This window comes from Spermophilus citellus (genome assembly GCF_964194105.1).
Source record: "Spermophilus citellus genome assembly, chromosome: 2".
Classification (NCBI taxonomy): Eukaryota; Metazoa; Chordata; class Mammalia; order Rodentia; family Sciuridae; genus Spermophilus; species Spermophilus citellus.
The window spans coordinates 78,090,250-78,104,290 of NC_138183.1; the positions used below are offsets into that span (position 1 = coordinate 78,090,250).

The 14,041-nt window shown below is 38.8% G+C and overlaps 1 protein-coding gene across 4 annotated transcripts in view; it reads left to right on the plus strand.

The window, feature by feature from the left end:
- PCSK5 (proprotein convertase subtilisin/kexin type 5) overlaps nt 1–14,041 on the plus strand; it is a 450,277-nt gene that overhangs the window by 250,580 nt on the left and 185,656 nt on the right. For all 4 annotated transcript variants that reach the window (XM_081278894.1, XM_081278895.1, XM_081278896.1 and 1 more), the window contains exon 11: nt 13,448–13,565. In XM_081278894.1, coding sequence (XP_081135020.1) covers nt 13,448–13,565 — 118 coding nt within the window. The remainder of the gene's footprint in view (nt 1–13,447; nt 13,566–14,041) is intronic.

A 14,041-nucleotide genomic window follows, 5' to 3' on the forward strand; every position in this document is an offset into this window, starting at 1 on the left:
CATGATAGTGTAATCAGACAGAGCAATCTATGCTTGAATAAATCCTAGGCAATTCTGATGCACATGCGAGTTGGAGAACCACTGAATTCATTCACCCTCCTTATGCAGTGAATTAATTTTCTCCCTGAGCCTTTGAATAGTGTCCTATGGAAAGGCTATCCTTAGAAGAAATGAAAAATAGTCTCTCAAAGCATGTTTTTTCTGCATTTGGATAAGGGACTTGTGAAAGGTGCTCACGAATACCTCATCCTTGTCAGTTGCTTAGCCATTTGCATTCATTCTCCTTGCTGTCAATTGAACCATGACCCTGAGTTTTCAAACTTGGCATCTCCTTCCTTGGAGGAGAGAAAATGTTTCCATTATCCTGCTGCTTCACTTCTGCCCTTCCTTTCACAGTGAGTCTGAATTAGCTGCCCCATTTCCTTCTGTCACTTCCTGCAAGCCTGTTTCTACTTCCTCCTTCACCCATCCCCCGCTGGCCCTATCCCTAGGCCTCAGGTCTTCTTTCTGCTCTTCATCTCCTCAGTTCTCAGCTCTCTTCCTTTGCCTTTTGTGATGCAAAGATAAACCCTTTGTTCTCTTTGGCCTTTAAATTCCACTGTTCTTCTTTGACATTCCTGACTTCTTTCAATTATGAGCATCCTCTCCCGGCTAAGGGTTTCCATTTCCACATCCTTAACAGTGACTTTACCATCTGGAACCTCTTTACAAGGCCTTCCCTCTGGCATTTAAAATCAGAACTTCCAAAATAGAACTCAAAATCTAACCTCTACAGTCCAAGGGATACCACTCTGCCTATCACCCTGTTCACGTGGATTCTCTCCTCACCTCTGTCTACACCTACGTTGTATGTGATTTGTGAAATTCCCTTGCTTCTTTCTTATCTAATCTCCTATTACATTGACCATTTGCACAATATAGCACGTGATCTCCCAAGTCTCACCATCTCAGGAACTGGTTTCCTGCTTCTGTCCTGTGCCCTTTAATATTCCATATAACCAATGCCAAGTCCATCTTGCTAGAATATCAGTTACATTACTTGATTTCCTGCATCAATGGCCATTCATTGCCTCCAGGTTAAATCTGACCATGCATTCCAGGCCAACATAGCCACTTTGAGGAAGCCACGATTTCAAATATCCTCATCTCTTTATTTTCCCTCCATGAATCCAGACTATCCAAGTACTTAAGAGTCATGTCACATCTTATTTCATCTAAGAGAATATCCATGCCACATCAATGGCCTTTTCTGAAACTTTACAAAAATTTCACTATTATTATATCTTAACCTTAAAAAATTATTTGTCATGTAAATGAAAAAGGAAGTTCATGAAAAGCCTAACATTGTGCCTGAGCCTTAGGTGGGTAAGAGGTGGCTTTCCTCCCAGGGAGATGATGGCATTCCCAGTGACTGGGAACAGTTTCCTCTTCATGCTTTGTGATCATCAATCTGTGACTGTGGGTGACGGTCCATGTCAGGTGAGCCAGTAGAGAGAGGTACAGATGGATGAAATCGCCAAATCTTTGCAACCACTGAGTGAAAATGCACCATTTGAACAAAATATCAACTAGATTTTCTTTTTCTTTCTTTTATGGGAATTTAAGGGAAAAAAAGTAAGGGGAAATTAAATGAAGAATTTTCTAAAAATAATATGTGAATAACCCACACATACGAAGATCTCCTCTTGTTAATTATTTGCTCAGTTCTACACCAGGAAGATCCAAGCAGGGGAACTGACATATGGTCAATCTAACCTTTAATTAGCCTTTGCTCAGAGACCCTTAGAGTACTTTTTTTCATCTCGTTCTCATCTTTGTTCTCATCTAGACAATCTTAGTTCCCTAAAAACAAGAAAGAAGAAAAAATACAATCTGGAGGTACCCTAGGCTACATAGAAAGATCTCTCCAAACTGGCAAAATAGTTCTCCTACTTCTGTTCAAGAAATATCCATTAAGTAAAAGAAGCAAACTGCTTACTTATAACCATATTGGGAACAAATTAAAGGGGACTGGCGGGGGGGGGGGGGGGGAGGGAGTAATTTGATATCTTTTTCTTAAAATGGAAAGAGACCCTTGAGAGTATGCAGACTTGTATCTTTTTTTGTTTTATATATGCATATGTAATATAATAAATTGTGTATGTTTGTAAATATATATATATATATATATATATATATATATATATATATGTAAATGTAGAAGAATGTTTTCCTAAACTCTTACTATTTCTTCTCTGTAATGATGAGCCCATCTGACTACCTGCAGCTGCTAAGGAAACCCATCCCAAGGGAGCTTTGAAGTACAGCCCCAGCAGACAGCCCAGTATCTGGAAACTTTCCACAGACAAGATGTCAGTCATACTGGTGACGGCTGGCATGTTTGGATCTGGCTGAAGTTGCTAAAAGAGCCGGAGACTTTAGGAAGAACAGGGAAAAATAAAAACAAACCAAGCAGCAGAATTCAAACTCCATTTTTCTACCTGAAGGAAGTCTATGTTTTGCTCCACACAGCAGAGAAAATCATAGCAATGTCATTCTCATTCTCTGTGATTTTTCTCTTCCTTTTTCTCTGAAATCTAAAAGACTACACAATGAGGAGATGCTGAAGAGGGGGAGCAAGCCAGGGGAGCAATGGTATGTCTGGGACCCCTGTCCAAGTTGGTCAGGTGTGAACTGTTGACATCTGGGGAATGAAAAGCATCACTTCCCACTTTATCATACTTAGCAGATTACAGTTTATGTTTTCAAATTTACCTGTTTATTTTTACCTTGAAAGAGCAGTACTTAAGTGTTTACATTTTGCAGTGGGACATGGTGGTTTAGCGCTGCGTCCCAGACCCCCTGGCTTGTGTGCCCTCCTCCTGTCCCACACATTTGGCCTGGTTTGATTAATAGGTACAGGAGGCACAGGTCCCTGGTAGGAGCAGCTGTTTTGGAGCAGGTGGTTCAACACTTTGAGGATCAAAGAGCCCAGAGGTGGTAGGACTACAACAGCTGCATGTAGCTCTTTGATCTCTGGTTCAGAGTTGCTACCCAAACGCAGCCTCCCTTGAGCCAAGGACTGAGATAACCACCTTTTACCTTGGTGGTTTACTAACAGGTAGATGAGAACAGCAACGAATTTATTGATGGTGGATGACATCCAAAAGTTGTGGTTGGGTTTCAGTTCTCCTCCAGTCTGGTCTGCCCCTTATTTCCTGAAACTTTTTCCCACTTTCCCCACTTGCCTGCTGTCCACTTACCCCTCACACCACCCATCTTAAGGGGTCAGGAACTATACTCAGCTAACTAAGCAGCAGGCTCAGTCCCGGCCAGTGGAATGTGCTCCCTGCATCTCACCCCAACTAAATCCTACACATGCATCAAAATACAACCCAAATACCCACTTACTGCAAATCTCAGCTGACATCACAGCTGACACACCAGGTTCTAGTAAGTTTCTTCAAGTCCGTTCTTCTTACTGATTTCTTACCCTTTTAAAGTGCTTTTTATATGTACAGTAATTACACAGTTTGGTGCTTTTAATTGTTTTTCATTATATCATAAAATTATTATTGTCTCACCCCTTAGTTGACTAGAAACACAACTCATTTTCTGTTTCTTTGGACCTCAGTATGGGGTTGAATACAGAGTAGATGCTTCACAACCCAACTAAGTAATATAATAACTAATCATATCAATTATTAGCTCATAAGGTTGAGTATACCTTATCCAAATTGCTTGAGACTAGGAGTGTTTTGTATTTCTGATCTTTTTCTTTTAGATTTTAGCGTGCACGTGTGTGTGTGTGTGTGTGTGTGTGTGTGTGTGTAAAATCAGGTATACTGAGAGTGGAACCCAGTCTAAACAGGAAATTCATTCATACTTCCTAAATGCTTTATATACATGCCCTAGAGGTAATTTTACGTGGTATTTTTAGTGCCTCTGCATTTTGATGGCAACCTGTCACATGAGGTCAGATGTGGAATTTTCCACTTTTGATGTTTCAGACTTTGAAGCATTTTAGATTTTGGATTTCAGGGATGCTCATCCTGTATCAGTGAAGTACATTGAAATGAACACTTTTAAACAGTCAAGTATTGACCCTAATTTGTTAGCCAAGTTTTTGACATCAGTGATTGTATGCATTTTAACAAATAAAAATATAGGCTCAGGATTTCTGTCTACCTTTTAGTTACTGGAATATTGATGTTGAGAGACGTGGGAATTCTGTGCCATTCCATAATAGCATCACATTATGATCTCCTGGTTTATCCAGGAATGGAGGGTTTCCTAGGATACAGGACTTTGAGTTTTCAATTACGGACAGTCTTGTGTAAAACTGTCACTTAGTTCCCCTATTCCTCAGAAATGATTTCCTCAGCAGAAGATACTGGCTAGAATTTTCTATAAATATTCATAATGGACAGCTGTCACCTAGTTGGATATTTTTCCCTTTTTTGCAGTATTTTAAATTTCTCCTGGGCTCCTCGTGTAGAGCTTCTGTTGTTGGGTATTTACCCTTTTTTGCATACTGTAAATTGTTGTGCCTGAGTTTGACACAGTGGCAGCAGAAAAAAAAAAAAAACTTCACTTCAGAAAGCTCAAAAACTTACCAAAAGAAAAACTTTTACTTGAGCCAATCAACTTTTAAATTTTTTTTTAATTGGTTGTTCACAACATTACAAAGCTCTTGACATATCATATTTCATACATTAGATTGAAGTGGGTTATGAACCCCCAATTTTACCCCAAATGCAGATTGCAGAATCATGTCGGTTACACATCCACAATTTTACATAATGCCCTATTAGTAATTGTTGTATTCTGCTACTATCCCCCCTCTCCTCCCCTCCCATCTTCTCTCTCTACCCCATGTACTGTAATTCATTTCTCTCCTTGTTTATTTTCCCATTCCCCTCACAACCTCTTATATGTAATTTTGTATAGCAGTGAGGGTCTCCCTTCATTTCCATGCAATTTCCCTTTTCTCTCCCTTTCCCTCCCATCTCATGTCTCTGTTTAATGTTAATCTTTTCTTCCTGCTCTTCCTCCCTGCTCTGTTCATAGTTGCTCTCATTATATCAAAGAAGACATTTGGTATTTGTTTTTTAGGGATTGGCTAGCTTCACTAAGCATAATCTGCTCTAGTGCCATCCATTTCCCTGCAAATTCTATGATTTTGTCATTTTTTATTGCTGCATAGTACTCCATTGTGTATAGATGCCACATTTTTTTTTATCCATTCATCTATTGAAGGGCATCTGGGTTGGTTCCACATTCTAGCTATTGTGAATTGTGCTGCTATGAACATCGATGTGGCAGTATCCCTGTAGCATGCTCTTTTAAGGTCTTCAGGGAATAGTCCGAGAAGGGCAATAGCAGGGTCAAATGGTGGTTCCATTCCCAGCTTTCCCAGGAATCTCCAAACTGCTTTCCAAATTGGCCGCACCAATTTGCAGTCCCACCAGCAATGTACAAGTGTACCCTTTTCTCCACATCCTCGCCAGCACTTGTTGTTGTTTGACTTCATAGTGGCTGCCAATCTTACTGGAGTGAGATGGTATCTTAGGGTGGTTTTGATTTGCATTTCTCTGACTGCTAGAGACGGTGAGCATTTTTTCATGTACTTGTTGATTGATTGTATATCCTCCTCTGAGAAGTGTCTGTTCAGGTCCTTGGCCCATTTGTTGATTGGGTTATTTGTTGAGGATGGCCACCCCTGCTTGCTTACGAGGACCGTGTGCGTGGTATATATTTTCCCATCCTTTCACCTTCAGCCTGTGTATGTCTTTTCAAATCAGATGTGTCTCCTGGAGGCAGCATATTGTTGGATTTGTTTTTTTAATCCATGATACCAGCCTATATCGCTTTATTGGAGAGTTTAAGCCATTAACATTCAGAGTTACTATTGATACATGGTTTGTACTTCCATCCATGTTTAATTATTTATCCTTTTTTAAAAAAATTTAGTTTGTTTCTCCATGATTATCTTTCCCCTCGCCCTCTGTCTTTACCGAGGCACTTCCTACTGATGGTTTTGGTTATTGTTTTTCATTTCTTCCCCGTGTAGTGTTTTGCTCAAAATGCTTTGCAGTGCTGGTTTTCTGGCTGCAAATTCTTTTAACTTTTGTTTATCATGAAAGATTTTTATTTCGTTGTCACACCTGAAGCTTAATTTTGCTGGATACAGAATTCTTGGTTGGCATCCATTGTCTTTCAGTGTTTGAAATACATTGTTCCATGACCTTCTTGCTTTCAGTGTCTGTGATGAAAAATCCGTTGTTAACCTTATTGGTTTACCCCTGAATGTAATCTGTCTCCTTTCTCTTGTAGCTTTTAATATTTTCTCTTTGTTCTGTATATTGGATATCTTCATAACAATGTGTCTTGGCATTGGTCTACTGTGATTTTGTGTGCTCGGTGTCCTGTATGCATCTTCAATTTGTATATCTGTTTCCTTTTTTATTTCTGGAAAGTTTTCTGTAATTATTTCATTCAGCAGGTTACTCATTCCCTTGGTTTGAATCTCTGTACCTTCCTCTATCCCGATGACTCGTAAGTTTGTTTTTTTTATGTTATCCCATAACTCTTGGATGTTTTTCTCATGATTTTTTACCAGCCTTTCTGAATTGGCTAGACTCTTTTCAAGATGATATATTTTGTCTTCATTATCTGACGTTCTGGCTTCTACTTGCTCCACTCTGTTAGTGATACTCTCAATTGAGTTTTTAATTTGGTTTATCGTTTCCTTCATTTCTAGAATTATTGTTTGATTATTTTTTATAATATCTATCTCCTGATAAAGATGCTTAACTTCTTCTTTTATCTGTTTATGTAATTCATTCTCAATGTGTTCTTTCGCTGCTTGAATTTGCTGTCTTGTATCCTCTTTAAGGTTCCATTCCATCTGTCTAAGGTGTTCCTTGAGTTCTTTATATGACCATTTTTCTGATGACTCTAGGTCCTCCTGAATATTTAGGCTGTCCTGCTTTGTTTGTACTCCTTTTCTTCCTTGCTTTTTGAAGCTGCTCATGTTACTTCTTGTTCTGTTTGACTGATGAGTTACTGTTTACTCCTATAAATTTATTAGATGCTTGGGCGGAAAGGTATTAGAAGGGAAGGGAAGAAGTCACTAAAGAGAATGAGAGTAAGTAGGTAGAATTCAAGGAAGGGGGGATAAGATAATTGAAAAGAAATGAAAAGACAAAAGAAGAAAAAAAATAGGAAATAAAAAAAGAAAAAAAATTAAAAAATAATAAAAAAATTAAAATTAGAAGAAAAAAATTTTAAAAAATTGTAAAAAAAAATTTAAAAAAACAAGAAAGAAAAATGAAAATGAAAGAAAAACTCAAATCAAAAAAAAAGAGGAAAAAAAAAACTAATAAATGCAGTCTTAGAGTTTAATTAACTTCTCTTCCAGTAGGTGGCGCTGTGCCCACCAGGCCAAGTTTCTCCTGTCAATACGCGGGAACCAATCACTGTGCAGCAGCTCCTCCCAGACTGGGCGAGTCTCCAATCCTGAGTGCCTAGGGCCTCCTCTTGTGTCTAATCACTTCCCACTTTTCCTCTAACCAGGCCCCTCTCACGGGTGCCGCTCACCACAATACTGGCTACATGCCAGGTCTGCTATTCCCTGGAGCCCTGTTTTCATGAACGACTGGGCACACTCTTCCAGTTTGCCATTCCCTCAGACCCTAAGTTTGTAGAGCTTGGGGCTGAGAATCCTCAGCGAATTTTACTTGCCCTCCGGTAGCCACACCTCCGGTAGCTGGTGCAAGAGACCTCAGCTGTCAGCACTGGTGGGAGCGGTAGTTCCGCACCGCGGGTCCCGCGCCACCTTTGATTCCCTCGGTCTGGCTATCGTGCTCATGGGAGAGCTGGGAGGGGCCCTTACGGGAGAGCTGGGAGGGGTCCTTAAGGTTTCCCCGATGTGTGGAGAGGGAAGGCTAGGGAATTACACACCTGTAGCCACAGGTTTCAATGAAGTTATTTCCTCCGCCGCAGTCTGATGACGTCAGTTCTCTGTCATGGTGGTATCTCTTGCAAATGGCGACAGTTCGTTTCCCTTTGCCGGGCGACCAATGCAACGGGTGGGTCCTTACTGTCTCTCCCAAGCCCTGTTTCAAACCTGTGGCCAGTACCTATGAAGGCTCGGTAGGCATTTACCTCTGTAGGATGAGAAGGGCTGACCAGTTGTTTCAGCCGGATGGATTAGTGCTGAGTCACAGCTGTTTGTCTGCGGGCAGCAGGCGAACGGGAGCTTGAATTCAGCCAATCCGGGCTCAGAGTGTGTTCTGAGAGGCCCAGACTGTTCGCCCCAGATCCACGTCAGTTCAGCATTGCCTAGTGATCCAATCAACTTATAGGTCCTAGAAATTCAGCAGACCTGAGCAGGATAAATGTAGAAAATCATATCCAGAAACATCAGTCAAATTTCTCCAGACCCGGTCTCTCCTGGGAGCTTGGCGATGCCATTACACCTCACGTGATGCCAGCGCTGGGCTGGTCCTTCAGGAGGTGTCTCGCGGGGTCTTAATTAAAGGTCACAACAAAATAAACCTGCTGGCTCACCAGAAGAAATGTCCTCCAGAGAAATTCTCAACTTTTAAAAATTATATATAAGTGCTTTACTAATAGTCAAATTCACCATGATACATCCATTCTGTGTAATATTTAACAGCAGCAGTATTTCAAGTAGCTGGCTCCAATAAGGACAATCCACTAGAAGAGATAAAAGTGTACCCGATTTCCCTTGATATAGTTTCTGTTGCTCAGAAACTTCTATTTTTTTTTCCTATGGAGCCTCCTACCTTTTCTTTAGAATGGAGTTTTAAGGCCTCCTAGCTAAAGTTATTTCTTGAGTTGACTATATCTGCTTTCAAACTATGCAGTTACTTACTTGTGTACCTAATGACCAGCTTCTCTCAGCACTTCTGGTCTTATCAGAAAAAGAAAATCTACTTCCCAGAGAATATTACCTATTTTCCTGAGTTCTTTTGTTCATCTGACTTCAAGCAAGGAAGCCTTTGGATAACTGTGGATAGAAACTAACTATCTTCTTTGCCATAAGACAAAACCATTTTCCTGAACTCATCTGCATAAAGGAGCCTATTTATGGGGTCTCAATTGCTGTCTTATATGTATCATGAAATACACAGCCTTGTAACCCTAAAGAAAAATATATAATGAGATGCAATTTCTCAAGTCCCCTTTATTGAAGCAGAGCTATATCATTCAACAAGAAATAAATTCACTTTCTAAAACAGGCATAAATAATTTTGCTACGAGATCTTATGCATATTCCTTGTTCTCTCAGTAACTTTCCAATATTTGATTTTTTAGTCTTACCTAATGTTAAATCAGAAATAATGTTTGCTGCCCCCACTCACAGGAGTAGTAGATTCTGCTAGAACCAGTCAGGATCCCTGTTCCTGTCAACGTTAACAGCACTCCAATTTCATAGAATTTTGCATTTGCCCAGTGCTTGCGTAGAGTGGATTCTGCTTCATCATCATAAAATCAAGGCTCAGGTTTTGCTCTGAACATGGCATAAGAAATGTGCATAAATAAGACTCTTTTTTATGCCCATATCTCAACTACTTGTTTGTTTATGGTATATTTTCCATCATTATATATTTATGAAATATGAATATTGGCTCTCTACTTGAATAAATTTCAACTGTTATTGATGATTTTACAGAAGTCAGTAAAAAAAGAACAGACCTCCTACTTTCCTTTACAATTCTTTAGTACACACTTTGTGCTACTTTGTCAATTAATTAAAGTTTCTTCTCTCAGTTTCATTTCACTCATTTCACAAATATTTATGGAAGCAGTCCCCCAAGCCAAGCTCTGCACCCACTGGAGAGAAATCATACCTTGAGCCCTGTGACTCTTCATGGTGTCCTGGGACAGGCAAGACAGACTTGACTCAAATGGAAAAAAAATAAATCAGAATTTCTGTCTTTAATAGGTCATTTTAGTGGGTGGATATTTTATACTATATAAAAAATGATTAGTGCTTCCAAGCTGTTTAATGGTTACTAATATATAGGGGTATTGATATCACATTTTGAATGAGCTTATCTGCCCAACAATATTCATTATATAATTATTTTCTCATTAGTATTTTCCAACAAAATAAATAACTTCTAATTTGAATTCATATATTTGATGTATTGTCAGCTGAAAAGGCAAAGCTGTTTTTCTTGCACTATGTATCTTGATTATGGACAGACACACAATTTTGAGTACATCAAAATAACAGAAAATTTCTGTTACCGACCCAGTTGACCTTCACCGATCTAGTCCAATTTCCTCATTTATTAATATCATATCAGTATAACTTTTTTTTCTGTTGACCTGACAATCTGTAGTTTAACTGTAGCAGCCTCCTTTCTAAACATCTATTTTGAGTGTTTCATGAGCAGGCTTTGTCCCTGGAAGGTAGAAATTGGATGGGAAAAGGAAACAAATTTATGGCCCTCATAAAGACTCAAGGTGCTTTCCTACTTGATTCAAGTGGTTGTGTAACAGGCATGAAGTGCTGGTGGTATTTGATGACTCTTTTTGCTAATTTATGTCATCATGGTTGTTGGGTGGATAGTTATTAGGGCGGGGAAGAGCAGGAGGAGCCAGCAGAGCTGAGGTGGGGCTCAGGTGCTCAGTGGGGGCTGCCCCAGGATTGCATTGACTGCCCAGAGCTCTTGACCTCCCTTACTCTACCCCCTTCTCCAAACCCCCCAATCAGATCTTTAATCTTATTCTCCTAAACTGAGATAAGATGATGAGCTATGCTGCTTTAAAACCACTTGACATTAGCATGGGGGATATTTGAATACTGAATAGAGGTGGAAAGCCCAGCATAATATATTTATTAAAATTTTTAATATCCCCAAGGAAAGAAAATAATTGTAATATGCATGATGAGATGATGTAGGCTATGGCTATGTGATGACTGAGAATATCTGAGTTACTTGAGCTTTAACAAAAGATCTCCTCAGTTGTGTTTCCTTAAACTGAAACTTTTAGTTTTCTTTTTAAAAAGTGTTTTTACTTGTTAATTAACAGGCAATACTTGCAAATATTTATGAGTATGATATTTTCATACATGTATGAAATCAAGATAACCAATATTTCTATTTCCGTAACATTTGTATATGTCCAGAGGCTTTGAACTCCTATCTTCTATTCTTCATGACTTGAAAAGTAGGTCAATGTCAACTCTCTGTCTGGATATGCATTCTCCACCTCCCTCTCTTCTTTCTTCCCACAAGCCTGAACTTGACATTCCTCTAGTATCATGTTTCTTCTGTATCACATGAGTCCCTCTGTCCCTTTTTTAGAAATTTACATGATGTTAAGTAACTATAATGACATATACAGAATTGTTCATAGCCATTACCATCTTTTGATGAGTTTATTGATTAATAATTTCTATTTTCTTTATTCTTCTCTGGATATATTTAAGATTTTTTAGAATGAATATGCATTGCTTGTTAAAATCATGGTTAATAAAAGATGTAAAACTACATTATAAAAATCCTATGTGTGTCCTGGCCACAGCACAGCAGGCTTGTTATTTTTTGTTGAGTATGGCCTATCTAAGTACCTGATGGCAAAAATATTGAGCCCTTGCATTTACATAGTTTTTAGAAGATTTTCTCACATGGGACATACAACAGTACTTTATGAACTTAGTGATGGTGACAGGACAGACTAAAATATCGAAAAATAAGGAAACTGTGGATTAGGTGTTTTGTTTACTAAGAATTGTGTGATTATCAAATAACATAAATAGAGCTATTTCTGAATCCTGGCACAGTTTTCTTTTTTTTTATGTGCTCTAATTTATATGTGTTCCCATGTGCATAAAATTCTGCAAAAGTTCCCAGGAAACCTATAAGAAAATGTAAGAGCCAGTTCCTACCATCACGCAGTTTAAAATGTAGTAAGAATAAAAGGACACGTACTGACAGTTAATTAACAAGTCCATCCATGGCACAGATTAGAAAGTTCAGGGCCTAATACAGTGAGTGGTACACAGAAGGCACTGGAGGGAGGATGGATGGATGGATGGATGGATGGATGGATGGATGGATGGATGGATGGATGGGCGGGCAGGCAGATGGATAACAGAAAGACAGATGGATTGATGAATTAAATACTTATAGAATACAAAGGAGAAAAGTTAATATTCACTTATGGTTGAATTTCAATAAAAGCTTTGACTTCTTATTGTTCAGAAAATACTTCAGGAAGAACAAGATATATCAGCAAGAGCTTTAGGAACTTTGAATCTACAGAAAGTAGGAATGAAGGGAATTTCAAGCCAAAGGCTCATCATGAGCAAAAGCAGCGCGGCAGAAAGATCCAACTTTGACTAGAACCTGTAAGAGTAGCTTTACAAATACAAAGGGTTTGATGAGGAGACTGTTTTGAAAGGAGAATGGGACTATGTCAGAGGACATCATGAATTTCAAGCTGATGTACTTAAATAATCTATAAGCACGGGAAGCTATAAAAATTTTTTGCATAAAGCAATTAATGTCATAATGAAAACTTTTAAGCAAACTCTGATAGAAGTATGTCTTCATGTTGAATATAAAAATAGAAGAGTTCAATACAAAGTGAAAATGTTAAACATTCAGATGTGATTTTAAGGTATTTTCAGAAAGAAATGCACGTGTAGTTTACTGTATCATTTAAATATTCCTCTACTTAATTGATATTTCTGAGCCAGTTACATCAAATTCAGCTTTAGATCAATAGGGATTCTAACTGAGAACAGATTCAAAGACAAGAAACTAGCACAAAGGTCTAGAGGCCTCCAAGTATCTATGCATAAAGTTTAATAAATTTTTATATGCTAGAAGAAAGATCATAATTTATGTCTTCTGGGGTACTTAACCAAATTACTAGATATTTCAGAAAAAAATGATATTTCTTGCATGTTGAGTTCTACTTGCTGAGAAATTATCTATGATTTTCTTTACACCTATTAATTATTTTACCTCACAAAATCAATAATGTCATCATTTTTAAATACAAATGATTAACAACAGGTCCCTGAAGGAAACAAGGTGGGTTAGAATCCAGCTTGACCACAGACAGGCTAATCAGTCTTGGCCAGGTTTCTCTCCATTCCTCAAGTTCTCTCCTCCATGAATGATGACAATAATCTCACTAACATCTTAAGATTGTAGGGAAGCTCAAATGTAAGAATATGGACAAGTATTCAACATGTAATAATAATGTATAAAGGATAGTCATATTATTAATAGTTGATGAATAATACACTTTCATCTTATGTATTTGTTTTGTTTTTCAAATCTTTGCTAGGAAGTTAGCTAGGAGCCCACTGTTGTGTGTCTGAGGTCTCAGCTGAGTGACATGGTAACTCAGCCTGTGTAGTATAGGTTGCTACTAACCACAGCAAAGCTGACCAGCCTCTTGCCTTCTGCAGTGAGTCATCTCTATGGATTCGGACTGATGGATGCGGAAGCCATGGTGATGGAGGCAGAGAAGTGGACCACTGTTCCCCAGCAACACATGTGTGTGGAGAGCACAGACCGGCAAATCAAGTAATGTGTGCTGCCCGCTGACCACATGACAATGCCCCCAAAGGACAGAGGCTAGCACATGTCCTCCTGTCACATGTGGGAGCTAAAAGCTTCTGTAGTTTGTTTCTGATGAAATTATAAAACTGTGATAGAATGGCTAGGATTCTAAGATGTTCCATGTTCATTAGCATAATCCAGGATCCTTAAAAGGAAAGCATCCTTTCAAAGGGGATTTGGAGAGCCCCTTCCTGGTGGGCTTTCCAAAGCTTTCTACCCTGTCAGTATCTCTATTTGATGGTGCAAGAAGTTGGGATACTTAAAAAATAAAATTATTGAATGTTCTGGAAACTAAAGCACATGCATGCAGTTATCCAGAGAGTGGTGCAAAGCAAATGAGATTGCAACTTACTAGCAACTGTAGGGCCTATTCCCCAATGTTAGCTGCAAACTCAGAGCTATGTGGACAGCATTTACCAAACAATTGTGTGGAGTGGCTC